The sequence below is a fragment of the Hibiscus syriacus genome, unplaced genomic scaffold, assembly GCF_006381635.1.
Source record: "Hibiscus syriacus cultivar Baekdansim isolate YM2019G1 unplaced genomic scaffold, ASM638163v2 tig00110893_pilon, whole genome shotgun sequence".
Taxonomy (NCBI): Eukaryota; Viridiplantae; Streptophyta; class Magnoliopsida; order Malvales; family Malvaceae; genus Hibiscus; species Hibiscus syriacus.
In genome coordinates this window covers 2,505,244-2,528,225 of record NW_024062901.1, presented here as the reverse complement: position 1 = coordinate 2,528,225, position 22,982 = coordinate 2,505,244, and the positions used below count along the sequence as shown (strand labels likewise).

The following is a 22,982-nucleotide window of genomic DNA, read 5'->3' as shown; positions in this document are numbered from 1 at the left end:
CCATTGTCCGTCCTAAGACGTTTGATCTTTCTACCAGTCCGGTTCTCAAAAATATTTTTTCATTTAAGAAAAATTAGAAGCACTTCATCTTTAGACTTCATTGGATACACCCAAACTCTTCTAGAAAAGTCATCTACAAAATTTACAAAATAAGGTTTCCTCCCAAAGACGATGTCTTTGAAGAACCACATACATCTGAGTGTATATAATCCACAATACCTTTTGTATTATGTATAGTGGTGCCAAACTTCACTCTCTTCTGCTTTCCCAGAACACAATGCTCGCAAAAGTTTAATTTGCAAGCCTTTTGTAACATCCCAAATTAGAGTTGGTGACTAAAAAGTAATTTTGGAAACTTTGTGCTCAATTTTAAAACAAGTTAAAAGTTCAAGGACTTAAATAGAAAATTTTAGTGTTATATTAAATGGTAATTGTGGAAATTTTGAAGGGTATAATAGTAATTTCGTAAGAAAGATTTTTATTTCCCCTTAATATAGGAGATGGCACGTGGAAAGAGAGGGAATAAAATAGAAAAGTCTGGAGACTTTGGTTCAACCTTCTTCTTCTTCTCTTCCCGTAAGCTCCATAGCAAATGTAAGTTTAATTTCAACTGGTTAATTCCTGAGTTTTAAGCTTAGTTTTGATTCTTGGGGTGATAAGAAAGATTATTTAGAGGTTAAAGCATGTTGAAACTTCAAAATGGATGAGTTACGAAGGATTAAATATGAAGTGTTTTTAAGTGAATTATTGAAATAGTGGGAGTTAGTATATTTTGAAGTTAAATTTGACTTGTCAATGATTGAATTACGAGATATGAGGTGTTAGAAGTAGATTTAGAACATGTTGAAAAATTGAGTTTAATTTTTGAATCTTAGGGGTAGATTGGATTTTGAGGTTTAAGATATGATAAATGGGTATTAATTGGTTTAAGTAAGAGTAAGTAAGTTAAGGATATGAAATGGGTTGAATTATGGCATAATTGAGCTAAGTTGGGTGATTTTCGTGAAAAAAAATTGGAATTCTGGGCTAGTGTATCGGTACATTCAACCTGTATCGATGCATCAAGGGTAAATTTCCAGAAATTGTTCAGTGTGTATCGATGCACAGGAAGTGCATCGATGCACCCCTTAAAAATAGAAACATTGAATGCAATTTGTGCATTGATGTATGGGTAGTGCATCGATGCACATGTTAAGGGATGCATCGATACACTGTAGAATTAGACCTTTCTTTTGGTCTACAAAATGATAGATTAGAATACATCAATTAGTTACTGATATGTATCAATGTATATTTATGTAGATTTTAAGCTTAAAGCAATTCCGGAATATTTGGCAAGTAAGATCGATCAAGGGAAAGATAAGTGATCGAATTGACTAGTGAGGCCAGGTGAGTGCATATTAAATAAAATATGAGATTTAATGGAAATAAGACTTGCAACGAGTCTATTTCCTATTGTATTATGCATGAGTTCATGAATATGAGCATTGTTTGTTATGAGTGTATATGTTATTGCATATGTTACATGATTTATATGAATATATGATAGTGTGATAGGCACAACGAACTGGTATAAGTGATTTGTATGATTATATAAGTTATACGACATGGACATAAGGAACGATATGAACATGTGCATGTGATGTGTGAATATATATATGCTATATGACATATGTAAACATAAGGGAATATATGATAAACTATGAGATCACACGAAAATGTTATATGATCTATATGACCATATGAGGATATAACATGAAATTATATGCGTATGTGATATGAACATGTGAAAACATGAAATAATAAGAAATAATGCCCATGTTATATGAGGTGAGAGCCATAGGTATAGTTGGCATGCCAAGAGTAGAGGGTCTACGTGGTCTTTCGGGACATATATGTATTCTTCGGGACATATATGTATTATTTGGAACATGTATGAGGTCTTTTGAGACACATATTTGGTCCTTAGCATATGTATATGATTCTTAAGGAATTTTTACGTGGTCCTTAGGGACATCTTATATGGCACTTCGGTGCAATTCTACGTGGCACTTCTGTGCATTTATACGAGCTGTGGTGACAACATAGTGCACAACCTCACAGTACTCATATACCTTAAGTTCTCAGTAATGTACATGAGCTAATAAAGAGATAATAGAAATAGATTTGATATGATTGTTATGTAATTGTGTGCTTGAATATGAGTGTAATGGTTGTATGTATTGCATATGTTATTATCTATGTTAAAAATTATGTTCGTTTGATATGTTGGAATATATAAGATTATAATGAACTTATATGATATGTTTCAAGTAATTACATGAGAAATGTTATGAATTCCATAAGTATATGTATATGTAATAAAATGATGGATTATAGGATTTTATGAATAGAATAGTTATGATTGTATAGTGAGAATATACTTTGTAGATGAACTAGTATAATAGAATTATACTTGAAAATGAGAATTTAGATAAATTAATGGAGATAAATAAATAGTACATTAAATAGGGAATATATATATATAAATATGTTGTATAGAAAATTCCATATGTTTCAATGAAATGATGATTTAAAACTGATTCAATTCTTAAGTGATATAAAACATAGTACAGAGATCTAGGAAATGAAATCATATGAGAACATTATAGAAATTTAAATTGTAATAGGTTATGATAATATGTTTATGTGGCAAATTGTGTGAAAAAAATGAACTAATAGAATATAAAGAATTAGTACAAAAAGATATGATATAGAATATGTAGTAAAAGTCTATGAGTTATATGATAAATAGAAGTAAATGGAAATAAGAAATAAGATAGATGACTATAGTATAAATATTATATGACTAAGAATTATGAAAAAGGGAATGAGTTAAATGATAATAAGTGAATGTGTTATAAGTTGAGTAAGGTAAAATAAATGATTATATGAACATGAAACAGTACACAATACTATATGATACGATGATATCATTGTATGTACATATTTATTATATGAATGTGTATATGAGGTTTTATGATTTGATTGTATAAAGTATACATTAATTGTTAAGAGTTATAGTTACCTTATACGTTTTATACGCCTCATTAAGTCATCGACTTAGCGTGTGAGTGTTTCACACGTAGGTTTCTGGAAGCAAATAGAGAAGCGAAGCAGCGATACTCAAGGCAAGACAGGTCAGCCTCTCATTTCCTATGATCATATCAGAAAAAAAGAGTTTAGAATTATTTGTATTTGGTTATTGGAAATAGTTGGCACATAATTAATGTTTTGAATTATATACGCTCTGATCAGTTTTGAAGATATTTTTATTTTAATGATATGAATTATGAACTTATATTGAATAAAAGTGAAATTTTTCATATTGGTATACAAATATAAGTTTTGAAAAGTCAATGTGACACCTCAGACTCGGATCCGAGTCGGATACGAGTTGGGGGTGTTACACCTTTACACCTTTCAACAATCATTTCTTTGCTAGAATTTGGAAGGATTTCTGTCCAGCATGTCCTAACTTCATATGCCACAACTGGGTTGCGTCCAAATCATCACCTCCGGAAGCTGCTGCAACTGCTCCAATAATTGTACTACATTGGTAGTAATACAAATTATTTTTTCTGATGCCCTTCATCATCACAAGTGCGCCATATGTGACTTTTAAAACTCCATCTCTCATAGTGACTACTGAGCCTTTGGATTCCAAGGCTCCCAACGAGATGAGATTTTTCTTCAAACTGGGCACGTATCGGACATCAGTCAGAACTCTGGTTGATCCATCTTGATTCTTCAATCGAATTGAACTTATCCCAACAGTTTTACAGACATTGTCATTGCCCATATAAACAACTCCAGTATTTAGTTCTACTAAATCGGAGAACCACTCCCTATTAGGGAACATATGATAGGTACAACCCGAATCTACTTTCTATTCATCTTAATGGAATGTTGTTGATGAAGCAACCAATGATATGTCAGATTCATTTGCATCATGCTCTGCAACACATGCATCTGGAACAACTTTTCCTTTCTTCTTCAGCTTCGGACAATCTTTCTTTCAATGGCATTTCTCATGACAAAAGGCACATTCATCTTTTCCCAGTCTGGACTTCGACTTTGATCTCCCTCTCCACTTTGGCTTTTGACTTTTCGAGCGACCTCTTGCCACCATGGCCTCCGATGCTTCGTACTTGCTCTCCATCTTGGTTTTCTTCTTAAGCTCATAACTATACAAAGCAGCAGTTACATCTTTAAGGGTAACATTATCCTTACCATGAAGTAACGTTGTCTCAAGGTGCTCAAATTCATCTGGAAAAGATGACAACAACATCAAGGCCAAATCTTCATCTTTGAAGGTTTCATCCATGCCCAATAAGTCTACCACTAGCTCATTGAATGCAGTGATGTGTTCATTCATACTGGTGCCTGGTTGATAATCAAATCTGAACAATCTTTTTCTTCATGTGGAGACGATTCTGAGAGCTTTTCTTTAGGAATTTTTCCTCCAATGCTTTCCACATCTTACTTGCAGAAGTCTCGTTCTTGTAGCCATACTTCTGCTCCCTGGAAAGACAAGATCGAATCGTATGATTGATTGTTCCCCATTCTTTCTCCTCCATATATTCGGGCTTTTCTTCCTCAATGGTGATGTTTAGACCTTGTTGGAATAAAGCATCTAACACCTCGCCTTGTCACATGCCAAAATGACCGGATCCATCGAACAACTCCACCGAGAAATTTACATTTGACATCATCCTCCTCACCAGTCCAGATGAAGAGCTTGATGTCTCAACTTATCCGTATTTGGCATTTTAATTCCAACGAACAATATTCAATATCACAAACTGTATCTTTTCAGCAACGAAACCACCAGGATAACCTCAACCGAAGCTCGGATGCCAATTATTGGGGAAACTGAGTCAATTTAAGCCTTTCCAACTGTCGACCTAAACCCTTTCCAACTTTCGCTCCTCTTCCAAGAGTCAATTTAAGCCCCATCTTGGTACAGTTTGACAATCGAGGCTTTGGTATCTTCCTGCCCTCGGCCACGAATGTAGCATTGACAAACTCCAACGATCTGAAAGAACACTCGACGGCTTGCTCATCAACTTCAATATACGGAGCAGTAGTAGAAACAGAAGCAATAATGTCCTCTTCAGCGTGAATACATACCAACCTTCCATCAATTACAAATTTCAGTCTCTGGTGCAATGTGGACGGAACTGCACCGGCCTGATGAATCCAAGGCCTTCCCAACAAACAATTGTACGTAGGCATAATGTCCATTACAAGAAATTCCACTTCATAAGTTGCTGGACCAATATTCAGAGGAACATCAATCTTGCCCAACACTTCTCTTTTAGTCCCATCGAAAGCTCGAACCACGCTTTGACATGCTCTCATAAGTGTACTATCTAATGGAAGCTTCTTCAGAGTCACTAAGGGCATCACATTCAAAGCCGAACCATTATCAACCAAAACTCGGGACAACACATACCCTTTACATTTAACTGTAATGTGCAAAGCCTTCTGATTACCCATCATCCCAGAAGGGATTTCATCCTCAGAAAAAGATAAAAAATTATCAGCTTGTACATTGGAAACTAAACGATCTAACTTTTCAATGGGCAACTCTTTCGGAACAAAAGTCTGGTTCAAAACCTTTAATAGAGCATTCCTATGGGCCTCTGAACTCAAAAGTAATGATAAAACAGAAATACGGGCAGGCAACTTGTGTAACTGTTCCACAACACTATACTCACTGTGTTTCAAAAATTTTAAAAATTCTACCGCTTCATTCTCGGTTACTGGTTCATTGATAACAGACTTATCTTCTTCTATCTGCACATCAACCTTTTTCCCCTTATCAACTGCAACCTTCTTCTCAGACTCTTTAGGTGGATTAAGAGAATAACACCTACCGCTTCTAGTAAAGCGTCCCACCTCATCTACTTCTTCATCTCTTTTGTTACATCTCCCATCTGGCAATCATATCTCCAAGGCACTTGTTTATTATCCCGATATGGGGATGGAGATGGAGGTGTAATAACCACTTTCGGGGCTACCTTCTCAGCAACTCGATTTTTGGGTGTAATAATTAGGGGACAACTGGCATTGTATACCCCTTTAGACGATCCTTCTGAAGCGCAAACTTCCGCTTCCTCTTCTTCAGCAATCTCTCTAAAGAACTCAATTTCTTTACTGTCCATCATGTCTTGTACCAAAGATAGGAAGTCAGGACATTGTTGAATATTGTGTCCTTCACTGTTATGATACAGACATGCCTCTCCACTGTTAAACTGTTCACCTGTCAAACTGGGCTTCAACAATCCTACCTTGACCATCTGGCACCACACCCAACTCATGGGTGATACCACATCACTAACATTCCTTACAATTCTCTTTCCTTTCTCTTCAGTAATTGCGTTAACTCCTGCCCCTGCATGGCTTGGCAACGGATTCTGAGCTATATTTGGCTGCTCACTGTCACCAAAGTTGATGACATTCCTCGTTTTCAAAGCTTGGACAACCTTCTTAAAAGCAGTACAATTCTCAATGGAATGCCCAGGGTTCCCTGCATGGTACTCACACTGAGCACTAGCATCATACCATTTGGGAAAAGGAGGTTGCATTGGTGTCACGTGATACGGTGAAACCACATGCCGATCATACAAAATCTGAAACAATTCTTTATAAGACATCGGGATGGGGTCAAATTGAGGCCTCTCTCTCCTCTGGTCCCTTGCCCCTTGTCTATTATCATTTTGTGTTGACGACCCTGCTCCTTGAGGACGAGAAACAGTGATGTTATTAGAATCGTACTACCTCACATTAGTGACTTCGCTTTCCTTTTTCCTCGTTGGTGGCCTCTTACTAGACTCTTCTCCTTCGAGCTTTCCACTCTTAATCGCCATTTCAATCATTTCTCCTGCTGTAACCACATCAGCAAAACTTTGATAAGGATTACCGATAAGATGCGAGAAAAAAGGAGCCTTTAAGGTGTTGACAAAAAGCATATTTGTTTCCTCCTCTTCCAATGGCGGGTGGACTTGCACTGCTACATCTCTCCATCTTTGAGCATATTGTCTAAAACTCTTGTTAGACTTCTTTTCCATTCCTTGCAACATCATCCTGTTGGGCCTAACATCTTTCACATGTTTGTATTGCTCAAGAAAAGACTTAGCCAAGTCTTTCCACGATTTAATATTAGCTCTACTCAGCTGGTTATACCATCGGATTGCCGAGCCAGTTAAGCTTTCCTGAAAGCAGTGTATCAACAATTGATCATCCCCTATGTATCCGGTCATCTTCCTACAAAACATCATGATATGCGCAGAGGGACACCTAGTACCATCAAACTTCTCAAAGTCAGGAACTTTAAACTTTGGAGGCAAGACCAGATCAGGAACTAGACTTAACTCCTTTGCGTCAAATCCATAGACATTGGTATCTTCCTTCATGGCTCTGACCTCTCTTTCTAACTGCTTCCATTTCTCTTCCAACAGATTGTTTTGGTCCTTCTTGGCTTCTTCATCAAGGTCCGAAACTTGATGATATTGATGTTCTTCCTGATACGAACTAGATCCAGGCTGTACGTTAACAGAAGCACCGACTGGATTAATATGCACATTCCCGACATGAACAGGGGTCACTTGAACATTCTGAGATTGTTCTGGGGTTAACCCTTGATGATGAAGTGGGTCTTCAGTTACACCTTCTGGCATAGGGATTTTCCCATGTTCTGGATTTCTTCCTTCCAACATACTCGCAAACTTGGCAAACATCTCCTTTTGGGCATTAATCATATCTTCTTGCATTTTCTTGATATTATCTTGTAACTCCAACTGAGCCTTCTCAATTTGGGCAAGTTTGTCCTCCATAACTTTCTTCCTGGTTCTGTAGGTATGCTTGGGATTTTCCAGTATTACTCTGTCACAGAGTCATTTTGTTATCGCTGATATTTATTAATGAATATAAAATATATGATTATGAATGAATAAAATGCGATGCAAAAATTTAAATGTATTAAAAATGCATATGCAAAATGCAGGGTGTTGATCCTGGAACGACTCCTTAGAACAACTCTTTATATTAGAACGACGTTCAATTACAAAGTTAAAACATATCACAAATAAATCTACACCATCTCTCCTATTTCTTGTACATGTGCTAGCAACTCCACGATCTTCTGGTTTTCTTTAGCCTCGGGATCCAGTTCTTCAGTCACATCAGCAGCTTCCTCGGATAAAATGACCAAATATTGAGCTATTCTCCGCGCGTGTCCTAAGTAACAAGCAATAAGGTCTTCTCTTTGCTTAACTCTCGCCTGAGCTCGCTCCCATCGAAAACGCCATTGTATATCCCCCTCATAAGGAACTATCGATAGCTCACTTGATTGCCTCTGAAAATCTCGAACCATGGCTTCAAGCTCGCTCACTTGTCTCTTCAAACTTTCAACCTCCCCACGGCTCGAGCTACCTTCCCCGCTTCGGTATCGTCGTAATGCAGTCTCTAAACTTGAAATTTTCCCCTTCAACTTCTCATTCCGGGCTTGACTCTCTTGTAACCGCTGCTCTAAAGAATCATTTTCCTTCAATAAAATCTTAACTTGGTGTATGCCTTGCTTGAGCTCTTCTTGACTCTCTCCGGCTACTCTTTTGAGGCTCGCCACCTCTTGCCTCAATTCGACAGACTTACTCGAGCTAGAACCTACTTGAGCTTTTACCATTCGCTGATAAGTTGACCGAAGATCGTCAAAGTCTAGCCGAAGTTGCTTCTCCACTTTTTCAATTCGATCTGCTCTACTCTTCTGAATGTCAATCTCTAATCCCTTTTGATACACTTCATCCTCTAGCTTCTGTAAAGTCATTCTCCATTGTCTCCGTTCTACTTCGAAATCGCGCTTGGCTAACTCTAATGAAGATGACACCACTCTTAACTGTTCCTCCACCGGCTGAATATTTTCAGGATTCACTATTGGGATGTTGTCGTTTACTCGACCGCTTCTCCACTGCTCGTACTCTTGAGATAACTCGAGATCATAGGTGAATAAATTCACGCGACGAGTTTGCTTTCAAGCCTCAGCAACCCCTTTAACTTTACCCTTATACTGATCTCCTTTGAATGCAAAATCCGACCCTACCAAGTCCCACGTGGCTGGAATGAATTGCCTCGATCCATACTGTCTGGAAACTAGTAGCGGAGCATACCCAACAGAACCCCATATACCTGGCAAAGAAACCCAATCTCGCTCTCCACATCGGTAAAGTATATCCGAAGAGGTATTCCACGAAGCTCGCCACAAAATATCTCCATCTCTGATATCCTTGAAGATGACCATCCATTTTTCTTCGGTAAAACCCCCAGGCCACTCTTTAGAAAGAAAATCCTTCAAAAGTGAGAAACCGTCTAGAAATACTCGTCCTGGTGCCCTTTCAACATGTTTGAAATGACTCAGAATCCACACTAGCAGCAAAGGCGCACATCCTATAAAGCGTCATTCTCCCTCGCGCCTACAAGAACTCAAAGACCGGAACGTCTCAGCTAGAATAGCTGGAACAGGATCCACACACTTGTCTAATCTTTCAAACAGGTCAACAACTGATACATCTACATATCCTAGCACTTTTGGAAAAATAATGAGCCCATAAATCCCTAAAGCAAACAAATCAAGCTTCTTTCTCTTATCAGGATGATGAGCAATTACTTCTTTCAGAGTAGCCCAAGAGATGCATTCACTGTCTCCATTCTTCTTAATGTTTCTGACTACCCAATCTTCACTCATTCCGGTCATCAATAGTAATTTCTTCTTAAACGAAGGAGTGACTGGCAGCTTGGTATATACTCTATCCATCTGGGACCTCGGACAACGGACCAAAGCTTGATACTCCTCTATTGTTGGTGTCAGATCTACTCTACCAAATGTGAAACAGCTATAAGCTGGGTTCCAGAACTGTGACAATGCTCTAAACAGATTTCGGTCAATGGAACATCCAGAAGATAAGGAATATCGCCGTACAACTGATAAAACATCTCCTTATCGGCTACTGTCCATCTTCCCCATATCTCCTTTAGCTCACTTAGATCATTCTGACGCACGTTGATGTGAGTATAACCAAATAACTCCGACACGTATCCAGGCATCACGCTGTCCCCATTGGTCAGTTGGGACTGTTCCGACCACCTCAAAACATCTGCATTGTCTTCAACCTCTTTCTGAGCCGTTCGTTCCATATTACTGGCCTTCTATATGGACATCGATCCCAAATCAACACCATGAAATGGATCGTGCAATGCAAAACATAAAAAAAAAAACAAGGCAAAGATAACAAAAGATCGGTTAGTAAACATAAAGCAATTAAGTTGGGATAATAATTTATTCAAGAATCCTACCCACACATGTTGGCTACCCAATCATGTTTTATCATATCGTACCCAACATGATATCTACCCCCATGCTTTGTTATTCACAAAAATAAATCCTAACCGCATGATATCTAATTCGCATGCTTGTTCAAAAAATAAACCTGACCACATGATATCTAGTTCGCATGTATTTATTCGAAAAAAATGAAAATAAATGACTCAAAAAAACTTTTCCTTGTGTACCCTCCTCACGGGATTCTTAAGGTTCGAGTTTAGCTCAACCTAAGTTCGGGCTCTACGTTCACTATATGCCGGGTTAGGTTCTAAAGTAATAGGTTCTCGAATTGTCCTTGCCGGTGCCCCATTGGGCTGTCGAACCCTCAATCCTGGCCCATCACAGGCTTTAGGGGATCGAGTTCAATTTCGAGGGAACACACCTCCTTATGTCCATGCGGAGGTGATTACCATCACGAGGACCATAAGGCGTGAGCTCCAGGAGCGATCCACTATCCCATGCGGAGGTGAAAACCACACGAGGGCATAGTCTCTCACTCCTACTTAAATAGGACGGAGCGGGGTTTTAGCTCATGTTATGATAATGCAGTTGTGCAGTGTGTGAGGAAAAGCGAAAAAACAAACAATAAAAACACTCAAAATTTCCTAATTCACACAATTAATCTGAAATCATTAGCAAACAAATTAGTACAACTATTTAATTGTTAATCGAATTAAATTAAAAAAAATACAAACAAAACTTAATAAAAACCAAACAAGGGATCAAAAATCAAATTAAAACGAATTTGTAATTTTCAATTGCAAAGACAATTAATTAATCGACTATCGGCTTGACTCTCTAAAAAAAATCTCCAGCAGAGTCGCCAAGCTGTCGAAACGATTTTTTTCTTAAATGTGAAAAAGTGAGATTTTAAAAAACCACATTAATTATTAATTATCTCTTTTTAATTTAAAAACAAATGCGATTTAAAAGACCTCTTGTTTCGAAAATTTTGAATTTCCTTTACGATCGAAAAATACGGTTCGAAGAGTCGCCACTAATCTTTGATTAGGGTGTGATTGGGCACCCAAAAATGCTTTATCATTTTAAATAAAAATTAATTTTAATTAAAACAACAAATTGAGGTCTGCGTTACCAAAATTCGAGTTCGGGAGTCGGTTACGTGTGGGGAAGGATTAGCACCCCCACAACGCCCTAAATCGGTACCTAGTCGATTAATTAACGTCTTTGCAATGAACTTTACAAATTCGAATTTATTTTGATTTTTGATCTCATAAAATAAAAATGTAAATTTTAAACATTCAAAAACACTTAAACAAATTAAATTAAAATTACCAAGTCATTTTAGAAAGATAAAGAATGTTCGATTATTTACAAATATCGAGACCAGATCTTAAAGATATAACAACCTTTTCTCGATATATTTAAATAAACGAACATTTCTTTTTCTCTCGTTCCCAAATTTTAGGTGACGAATCAATTTTTTTGTTTCACTTTCGGGATACACTTTTATTTTAAAATCATTAAAAGCGGACCTCAAATCAGTTATGACTGCCCACTTCAACAATTTTAAATTAAAAGGGTATTACCCTTAATCCAATTATGTGATATGTCGAGTTATGCAAATGAGGCTATCATGTGAATTATGCAAAAAGTATGTCATGCCAAAATTAATTAAACAAAATTAAAAAATAGCATACAATGTGATATACAAAAAATTATGTACATATGTTTTAATTAAAAATCATAAATTATGCATATTGACATATTATGAACACATGTGACCTAAATATAAAAACAAAATCATAACATGTTAAACTATAAATTTAAAAAGTGTATATATACGTGTTAAAATAAGGACTAAATTTAAATGCACGTAAAATCAAACATGTAAAATGGGAAATAAACTAGAGACTTAAACAAAAAGGCACATGAAACTAGAGGGTCTTATATACAATTCATCCTATTCATTTTAAATTAGGATAATATGTAAAATAACATAAATAGTACATGCACATTTGAAAAGAAACAAGAAAATTAATACAAGAAAGGACTACTTTGTAAAAGAGAATATAAATTGTGAGGGCCTAAATTCTAATTTACCTAAAACTATTAATATTAAACCTAAGTAAACTGCTAAACTATCCTAATCTTCAAACAGAACATACCTAGACGCACTCCTAATTTCCTTCTTCCCTTTCTTCGCACACTGCCCATCTCTTTCTCGGCCATGCATGGCGTCGCTCTCAACCACCATAGCTTCTAGCCGCCTAGCTTTTCAACTCCGGTGAAGCATAAATCTATTCTACATGGCACTATCGACAACCATAGAAGTAAAAAAAAAAAAAAAACCGACCCTATTTCCTCCATACCCATGAACGCCGCCGTGATACCCAAAACCGAGTACTCTGATCGTCACCTTCGATTGTCGGATAATCCAGAAACGAATTTAACCGACCCTAAATTCTCTTATTCTCGCCATTTTAATACCTCCCGAACACTAAGACCCTGCGCACCCTCAATCTTGCCGACGAATTCGACACCAAACAACGATGCGTTGCGAGGTAAACTATTCAGACCCTTCTCTTATTATTATTTTGGTTCAAATATGAGGAAGGAAACTTACTGGAAATACAAAGAAAAATGGTTGATAAATATATTTACTATCCTTTGTACTCTATTCTCGTATGGGAGAAAAGACATTAAAAATAGGAATGATTGCGTGTCTTGCTTTCTCTGAAAAATGAAGGAGAAGAAATTACAATGCTTTCCTTTTTTAAAAAAAAATCCGAGAAGCCTGTTACAAGTTTCCACTCTCAACGAAGACTTGGGATCACTCCTCTCCGACGAAATTGAAGCAAAATAAGGTATAAAACTAACTATTCATTTATGTTTCTACTTCAAAACTTTCTTCTTTTATCATGCTTATATCAAAATAGAACACACACTACACTGTAAATAAAAAATGAACTTAGAATAAATATACCTCGAGAAACTGCTATTGCCTTTGTGAATGAGTGATATTTACTTCTACTGGCAGAGTGAATAAAAAAATGCTTTCCTTTATTCCTTCTAAAATGGTGGTCGAGAGACCTTTACAAAAGAAATTTTTTTGATTTGTTCCCTTTCTCTCTTCCAATGGTCTCTGTTTTCACTCGTTCTTAATTAATCCCCTTGTTGTCTCTCTTTTTTCTTTTTTCTTTTGTTCTGTCTCCCTTTTCCAGTAGTTAATTCCCCCTTCTCTGTATGATTTCTGATGGTTAATGCCTCCCCAAAAACCGACCCTCACCTTCACTTTTCTTTTTCACTCCCAATAACCGTTTTTTAGTTTTTTAGGATTTCACGTGGACTAGGCTTGGTCATTGAATTGGGCCTCCAACTACTCTGCTTCGGGTCTGCTCCGACTTAGTCCCGGATAAATCGAGCATCTACAGCTTCTAAATCCCTAAAGATAACATGGAAATTCAAAATGAAAATCCTAAATCTTAAAATATAAATCCCAAGTGTTTTTAAATTTAAATGCCTAAATATTTCGTCCATCTTCTTCCAGATAATGTTGATTGGACTGATTCTAGAACCCGCTACTGTTGATTGGATCTTCTGGAAGCTGCCACGTCAGATCTCGTCGTGTCCATGCCTCCGACCATGATCAGAAAATAACAAAAAGTTGCAGAACGCGCCTTTTGCTTCCAATTCTAGTAAACTGTTCTCTGCACAGAAAATAAGCCAAATGCAACCAAATCAGTAGTGCACATGCCTCCGGCCATGATCAAAAAACAACAAAAAGTTGCAGAACGCGCCCTTTTGCTTCCAATTCTAGTAACGGTTTCTGTACAGAAAATAATCCAAATGTAACCAAATCAGTAGTGAAAAGTTCACAAAGCAAGAGAATTGACAAGCAAAAAGTGTCAATTGCAAGCAGTCATCATTGATCAAAAACTTGTCCATGTTAGTTCTAATTGTTTATTTAAAGAGATTGAGATTCCCTTTGTCTCCCCTTTGTAATATATATGAGCAGATTGCAAGGGAAAGAGCATACAATTTCAAGGCCTTTCCTCTACTCTGAAAACAAGAAAAAAATGGCTACTTCTTACTATTCTCGATCCAACATTGAGCCGGTTGAGGGAATCGGAGGGGGCATCTACATCATCATCATCATTAGGTCATACACTAAATGCCCTTCAGGATTTGCATGAATGTGTTGATATGTTTCTTCAGCTACCCCTCACTCAACAGGCATTAACCCGAAAGCAGCACCGAAAATGTTCCGAAGAGTTGTTGGATGAATCCCTCATGATCTTGGATGTCTGTAGTATTGCCAAGGATGCTTTGATTTAAAAAAAAGGAATGTACTCAAGAACTTCAATCGATCTTTCGCAGAAGACGAGGGCTGAAATGGAGCATTTGAATGGGGTTAAGAAATACTTAACCTCTAGGAAGGCTGTTATGAAGGTTTTAAATAATCTGAAGCAAATGGAAACTAAATTTATCACCTCTTGTTTCGACAACGGCATTGATGATGGTGATGTGATTAGTATGTTAAGGCAAGTGGAAGAAGTTACAATCAGAGTGGTCAAGTCCTTTTTGTCCTTCATCTCAGGATCAGAAGCAGAATCGAAGTCGAGCCGATGCTCACTAGTTTCCAAGCTAATACAAAATAAAAGAGTAGGATCTGAAGAAGGTCGCAAAACAATGAAATTGCAAAGGCCGAAGATGCATTGCACTCCCTCATTAAATCTGGCAATACCAAGCACATTGAGTACGTGCAAAATCAGCTCCAAAAATCAGAACTGTGCATTCAAGATCTTGAAGGACTTGAAGGCCTCTTTAACCGTTTGATCAAAGCTAGAGTCACCGTGCTCAACATTCTCAACTGTTCATCTTGAGATACCAATTGTACATAAATGGAACGTACATGTATACAGTAACTAATAGAAAAGTTATATGATCCAAAGTTTTCCTGCACTGTTCTTCCCTTTTCTCAGTTTTGGGTTAAATTTTGATCATTTTTATAGAATGGTCTGGTGTTTATTTTCATAAGTTTTAATACAACTGAAGCCAAAATTTTGATCCTAAACCATTGGATTGACACCTGCAAATTGAATGACAGAGTGAAAGAAGAGAATGGACACCCACTCTTCTTCAATGTCAAGTTTCCTGTTGTCTCAATTCAGAACAAATTATTAAACACTATTAGAAAATCGATTGTCATTCACATGGTTGATTCAGATCATACACGAGTTGTATTATAGAAATTTTTTTAGCTGTATTTCAGTTAGGGGACAACTGAAACTTCATGTGCTATCTTCTTCCCATCATTAAAAAATAAAAAAATTTGCAGCCAACACATGCTTTCCAGCTAAAAATATAGTATACAAGTGAAGTATGCAGATCTCTGTCTCCCTTTCGGTGAATTTTTTTTGAAACTAACACGATAAACAGCAGACAAGTTGAAAGCAATAATTCATTATATAAGGGAAGAATAGAAAAAGGAAGAAAGGTAATATATACATGTATAAAATGGCCATTGCCTGTATACTGTCTTAGAACCTGTGTATTAGTACATTATTGTTGCATTAGTATTATGTTATTTAAGGTATGATTGTGGAGAGGAGACAACAGGTGAACATTTTCATGATACTTGTGTAGATCCAAATCAAGTCCAGCTTAGTTGTAATTGATATTTAAATAGGATGAGATTCCTCATGTCTCCCCTCAACCACTAACATATATTCAGCAGATGATATGGGAAGAAAGCAAATAACTAGACTGGGTTGAATCACACAATTTGAAAGCCTTCTTTCTTCTCTAAAACAAAGAAAATGGCTGTCTCTCCTTTGAATGTCCAGCCTTCTTTCCATGCTCGCTAAAACAGCTTGCCTTCGAGGCAACATCCCATCGCTTCACAAATCGATGAAAATCTGAACCGATTGAGGGCACCCCAATCGGCCTCTACATCATCGTCAGTAGGAGATAAACTGAACTGTCTTCAAGATTTGTATGACTATGTCGATATGTTTCTTCAGTTGCCCCTCTCTCAACAAGATCTTGCTCAGGAGCCGCAAAGGAAATTGGTTGATGAGCCTTTGGATGGATCTCTCTTGCTCCTGGATGTATGTGGAACCGCTAAAGATGCCTTGCAGCAAACAAAGGCATCACAGGCTGAATCCTTGTTGTCCTTTATTTCAGGGCCAGAGGCTGAATCCTTGTTGTCCTTTATTTCAGGGCCAGAGGCTGAATTGAAATCAAGCCGGTGGTCACTAGTCTCAAAGTTAATACACCAGAAAAGAGTAATGTGCGAGGAAGCAGAACAAAAAACAAAAGAAATTGCAAATGCTGAAGCTGCGTTGCGTTCCTTCATTAAATCTGGAAACATGAAGCATGTCGAGAGTGTGCAAAATGAGCTCCAAAACACAGAGATGTGCATCCAAGATCTTGAGGAAGGTCTTGAAAGCTTCTTCAGGCGTTTGATCAAAGCTAGAGTCACTGTCCTCAACATCCTCAACCGTTAAAATCTTGGCAATGTAATTATACACAAGTATATGACTTACATGTATACAATTGTTAACAAAAAAATTTATACAGCCTTCTTTCCACAAAATTTGATCTCTTCCCTTGTGTTTCTAGAATGATTGCAATGCACTGGTAACCCTTTATTGCATTGATATGAAGAGAAACAATGAGTGAAGGTGGTTCATCTACCCTCACCATTTCATCGGTCTCATATAATAATTCATATGCAAGAAGTTAAGATGATTCATTATCCCCGGTGACCTATGTTATAGCCAAAGTCAGTGCACAATCACTCCCGGTGGACTAACCAGTCTTATATCCTGAGATTTGTTCAATCGGATGCTTTTACATAGAAACGATGGCGCTAGTCTGGCACGTAACTTCTATACGTGCAATGCTTTCATCGCTGCCACTAGTTCTTACCCTGGCTTCGCCACGACCGGTGACCAAGATACTCGGAAGAGGGAAATAGCGGCTTTCTTGGCCCAAACTTCCCATCTCGAAAGTTGATTACTCGATGTTCATTGTATTTTTTATGATGATCGATGTTACAGGTGGGTGGTCCCTATTCATGGGGATACTGATTCAATAGGGACAGAACCCACCTTCAAGTTACTGCCAACCGAATCCAGCCTACCCTTGTGCCCCTGCTGGACAATATTTTGGCAAGGGTCCCATGCAACTTTCTTGGTTCGTTTCTTCTCTCGAAATGATATAGAGACGTTTAGATTGTTGTACAAATGACTAATCAACTTTGGTGCTTGAGCACAGGAACTACAACAACGGGCAGTGTGGAAGGGCCATAGGGGTGGACTTGTTACACAACCCCGACCTGCTAGAAACTGATGCTACAATTTGCTTTAAGTCAGCGTTTTGGTTTTGGATGGCCGCACAACCGCCAAAGCCTTCTTGTCACAATGTGATCGTGGGAGCGTGGCAGTGGTTGGGATGCACAGGTGCAGGACCGGATTGGGTTCAATAGGAGGTACTGTGACATCCTCGGAGTTGGCTATGACAATCTTGGTCGCATTATATTAAGTTAAAGTTCAGATATGTAATACGTGTTTTTTTATAAAACAAAACCTTAAGATGTAACAAACATTATAAAGTTAAGGATAGTGCCCATTCGTTTCGAATATCACAACATGTATATCAGCAAATCAGGTTTATTTTATTTATAAATTTATAACTGATATTATATTTAATATTTTGTACGATATAAATATTTTTTTAAATTCATAAGGTAGAAATTAAACAATTAAGTTAACTCATTAAGAGTCGATAGCCATATCATCTTGCAGCAGTTAATTCATGGCAGCCAGAGGGTCCATGCCATTTTCGTCAAGTCATCCGCAACCATATGATTTCACGAAATCATGTATATAAATGTTAAATAGACTAATATAATAAATAAATCATATAATTTATTTGTGAATAACAATAATTTATATTCTTGATTGCATTAAATAAAATAAGGGTAAAGTAAACAAATTGTCCCCCGACTATAAGATATTATTTTATTGACTCCATCTACTATTAAAAGTTACAAAACAGTCCTCCGATTACAGGGTGTTTCTTTGTTGAGTCCCTCGACTATTAAAAGTTACAAAATGATCACATGACTATTCATATGTTCGAAATTCATCCTTTTTTGTTAAAAAACTGATGGTCGCCTGAGTTGAACGTTAACATGCTAACTAGGATATGATAGTCATTTGAGATTCTATGATCAGGTTTTATCATATCCTAGTCAATAGGTTAATATCCAGCTCAAATTGTTGTCAATTTTTTTAACATAAAGGAATAAATTTGGAACATATGAATAGTCGGTGACCATTTTGTAACTTTTAATAGTTGAAGACTCAACAAAACAATACCCTATAGTTAATGATCAATTTTTAATTTTTAATAGTAAAATGACTCAATAAAATAATACCCTATAATCGGGAGATAATTTGTGTACTTTACCATAGAATAAATAAGAAACTCTGATCCATAAATCATAAAATAACAATTAATTTATGATAGACAAATTAATTTGAAGAAACTTCATTCTCCTTTTGTAGAATGTTGCTTTAACAAATCTGAAAAGGATCCACTCCAATGAATCAGATTGAAGTTGATGATCATTCCATACTTATTTTATAATCCAATGTGTAATAATTCATTAAGAAATTTTATTGAACAAACATTTCTTTTTGATGAAATGACCATCCAGCTCAGTTTGTAGAGCATAAGGTTTTTAACCTTGAGGTTGTGGGATCGAGTCCCATGGAGGGCATTTCATAATTTGGAGGTCTCCTACGGAAGCTGCTCTCAATCTAGTGTTCTAGTGTTGGGGGCAGCCTACTATCTTATCTCCCCTTACCCCATTACATATGGGAACAAGGGACAACCAACCATTTCTTTTTTATTAACAAAATATAATTTCAACGAATAGTTTATTCATAAAAAAGAGGAAAAGTCTTTTGATTTATGAAATAGTCTTCCAAAAAAAATAAAAAATACATAGACAATTAGGAGTGAGTATTTAGATCAAGTAAAGTTAATTTAAAAAACTTTGGTTTACGAGTTGACAAGTCATGTTTTATTATTCAAATCTTATTTGAACTTTTCGAGTCGAATTAAGTTTGTGAAATTAGAACTTAATCAAATTGAGTTGTTTAACTTTCTCTTATATTTTTTATAAAGTTATGGTACATATTGGTTTCAGTTTAAACGACTTTTTCTAATCATGTAATATATACATATATATATATCTTTATATTCTTTGTCACACGTGTAAGTAAAATTGATAATGTTATTTAATGAATTAACTAGCATTTAAATTATAAAGTATATTTATAATATTATTTCTAAACAATAGTTTTTTAGGATAAATTATCGATGAGATTATAAATGACTCAAAGGACTCGACAAGAAAAAAAATTACAAAGCAATTAATCAAATGATTAAGTTAAATAAAATAAGATTAAATTGAAAAAAAGACTAAATTTTATCTTAATAATAGAAATTGAAGTTATAAAGGTATCATTTAGTGTTAGTGAAAATTTAAAATCTATATCCATCACTTATTCACAACTTATAATAAGTAAAAATTTTAAATTCATATCCATTTACGAAGGTACGTTTTCAAATTTATTTTCATACCCACTACTCAACTGGATACTTACCAATCTCGTACATGTTTGTATCCGTTCATACTCATCAATTTAAGATAGAACAAGTACCTTCAATTCTAAAAATATTTATATTCTAAAAATTTTAAATCCATATTCATCTACCAAGGTACGATTAAGGTAAACAAATTCATACAAAACACGGTATCGACAGTACCTCGTTAAAAAACCTTCATGAACCTAGGTGGAGAAAAAAGAGTGCACCTAATCAACCCCACAAGATTTGGTCTGTTACAACACAGAAAAGCATATAACCACTCAACCCGTGCACAAACACAACAAACTAAAAAGTACTCCATGATATTATTGCAGATGCTAAACTTCTCCAACTCACGCAAGGAAATATGGAGACCATGAGGCACTCCGACACTCTGCACCAGCCTTTACAATCCTTATTGCAAGCAAAAAAAAAAAACAGATTGGACTGCAGCAAATCTTACTAACTTTACCAATCTAGCGACAACCCGACCATAACTATACCAATAAACCAACCAGCTTGTACCAGCAGAGAAGACAGACACGAAAGTCCAGCACTAGCAAAACACCTTCACAACCACATAAAAAACCAATCAGCGACCTTCAAACGATCTTAACACCTTACAGAGATATCATAGGGCCACTTCATTGCACTTGTGAAATAACAAGACCATCCTAGAACCCGCATAACCTGCCCACTGTACTTAGCCAACGGAGCGGTTAAGGTCTCCTTAACCCTTCTTTTGCCAGTGCGTGGTCGATATGATTCTTTTCTCTGAAGACGAGACTTCGCTTGAACAGGGACTGCGCACCCAAAGCGAGGCAAATCCTAATAGCTTCAGCAAACAAAGGAGGCTCGATGCAAGGGTTTTCTATCTGTTAAACTGGAGCGACAAATTAGACCAAGAGCAAAGCTTATCCATTAACCTTGCCCCAAATGGAAGGAGTAAGACTTAATTCAAGTTTATGGTGACTTCATCCAATTTGAAATTTGACTAGACTTTTTAAATAAAATTTGTATCCGACACAACTCGATCCAACACAAACATATAAAAAGATTATTAATTTTATTCGATAAAATATTGGTATAATTGAAAAGAAAATCATATAGAGGAGATATTATTGCAATTATATAAGGTATAATTACATTATTTTTTAGGATTGGTAGAGCGAATACTTTTTACTCTAATCTCCAACCCGACTCAAGTTTATCCTCTAAAAAATTCAAGTTGGCCAAATCTAAATACAAACTTTAAAAAAATGTGACACTCAAAACTCGTTCAATTTGGATCTCATGTCCATCCCTAATCATAATTTTTATAAAAAAAAATGTATTCAATGAATATCTTCATGGGGTAAGCATGATTTTTATAAAAAATATGTATTCAATGAATATTTACAGACGAAATGATAAAAATATTATTATTATAACGTTATTTATTATTTAAAAATTTGTTTTTCTATTTTTTATAATTTAATTATTTTATGATACAATTTAATGAAAAATTAAATAATATTTTTTTTATTAATTTAGAATGATTTCAAGCGATAGTATATATTCTAAAAATTCAACTGAACGTTCAAATACCCTACAGTCATTGGTGCTCAAACTCAAGATCTCTAGAGATAACAGTCATCCTTTAATCATTGAGATCAATTGGTTCATATAAAAAAATTAAATAATAGTTTAACTAAATCAAATATAATTGAATTGATATTGATTATATTTTAAAATTTGAGCTTCAACCTATAATTTTCTTTTTAACTTTCCAACTTTTTTTACAAAAGAATCAATATACAGAACCATTTTTTTATTTGTCACGCACAGATAGAAGGTGATTTTTCCGAAAAATAAATTTTAACACTTTATATACCACACGTCCTTCTATCTTTATTTACCAATTTAACACCCTTTGCAGAAAAGGTGCGCCCTCTAAAACGCGCCTTATGTTAATTTGACGTCACGTGGGGTAAGGTGTGCCCCTAAAGGGCATCTGAAACGTGTAAAAAATTTGGGTGTTAATTTTGTATATATTTTTAAAATAGTGCCTAATATGTAATTAATTTTTGTTAGGGTGATATTTGTGTAAAAATGTCAACTTTATTTATTTATTTTTTGTGTGTGAAAAAAAAACTTTCTACATTAAAATCTTTAAATATTCTTTTGTATAACTCGACAAATTTTGATTTTTTCATGAAATTATACAATATGTATAATCTAGTATAGGAAGGAAAACTTTGAGGGCAAGTATTTTAAAATATGAATAATTTTATAAAAATTTTATGACTAGTATTTCTTTTTTAAAATGATGATGATGATGATGATGATAATATTTTTATAATTTAAAAAATTATAAATTTTATATATTTTTGAAAAATTTATTGACTTTTAAAATTAATTGTTTAAAAATATAAAAATTATTAAAATAAACTTTTAAAACTTTTTAACAACAGTTAATAATGTTTATTCATTTTTAATAAAATTAGAATTTAATATTTATTTAATATTTTTTAAAATTAATATTATAAATAATATTTTAAATAAATAGGTGATATTTTTAGCTTTATATTCTTTTTTTTATTGAATTTTATTCACTTTTAATTATTTTTTTATTGCATTTTTATTTATTTTTTTTAAAAAATGAATAATAATTCATTTGATCTATCAATTGTAATTAAAAGTTTATTTAATATTTTTTATATTTTTAATAATTAATATTAAAAGTCAATAAACATTATTAATTGTTATTAAAAAATAATATCACACAAAAAAATAAATAAATAAATAAATAAAGTTAACGTTTTTATATAAATATTATCATAAAAGAAATTAATTATATATTAGACACTATTTTAAAAATATTTATAAAATTAACACTTAAATTTTTTACACGTTTCACAATGGTGCGCCTGTATAAAGTCTAACATTTACA

The 22,982-nt window shown here is 35.2% G+C and overlaps 1 protein-coding gene across 1 annotated transcript; it reads left to right on the top strand.

Moving 5' to 3' along the window:
- Positions 1-14,776: 14,776 nt before the first annotated feature.
- LOC120145386 lies at positions 14,777-16,893 on the top strand. Its single transcript, XM_039159234.1, has 2 exons — positions 14,777-14,925; positions 16,257-16,893. The coding sequence occupies exons 1-2, from the start codon at positions 14,777-14,779 to the stop codon at positions 16,891-16,893; spliced, it is 786 nt and encodes a 261-aa protein (XP_039015165.1).
- Positions 16,894-22,982: the final 6,089 nt, after the last annotated feature.

Excerpts from the sequence above, each read along its gene's own strand:
- LOC120145386 (XM_039159234.1), top strand. The coding sequence starts at position 14,777 with ATGGAGCATTTGAATGGGGTTAAGAAATACTTAACCTCTAGGAAGGCT. Across the intron at positions 14,926-16,256 it reads GATGTGATTAGTATGTTAAG|CTTGCCTTCGAGGCAACATC; the intron begins GCAAGTGGAAGA and ends TCGCTAAAACAG.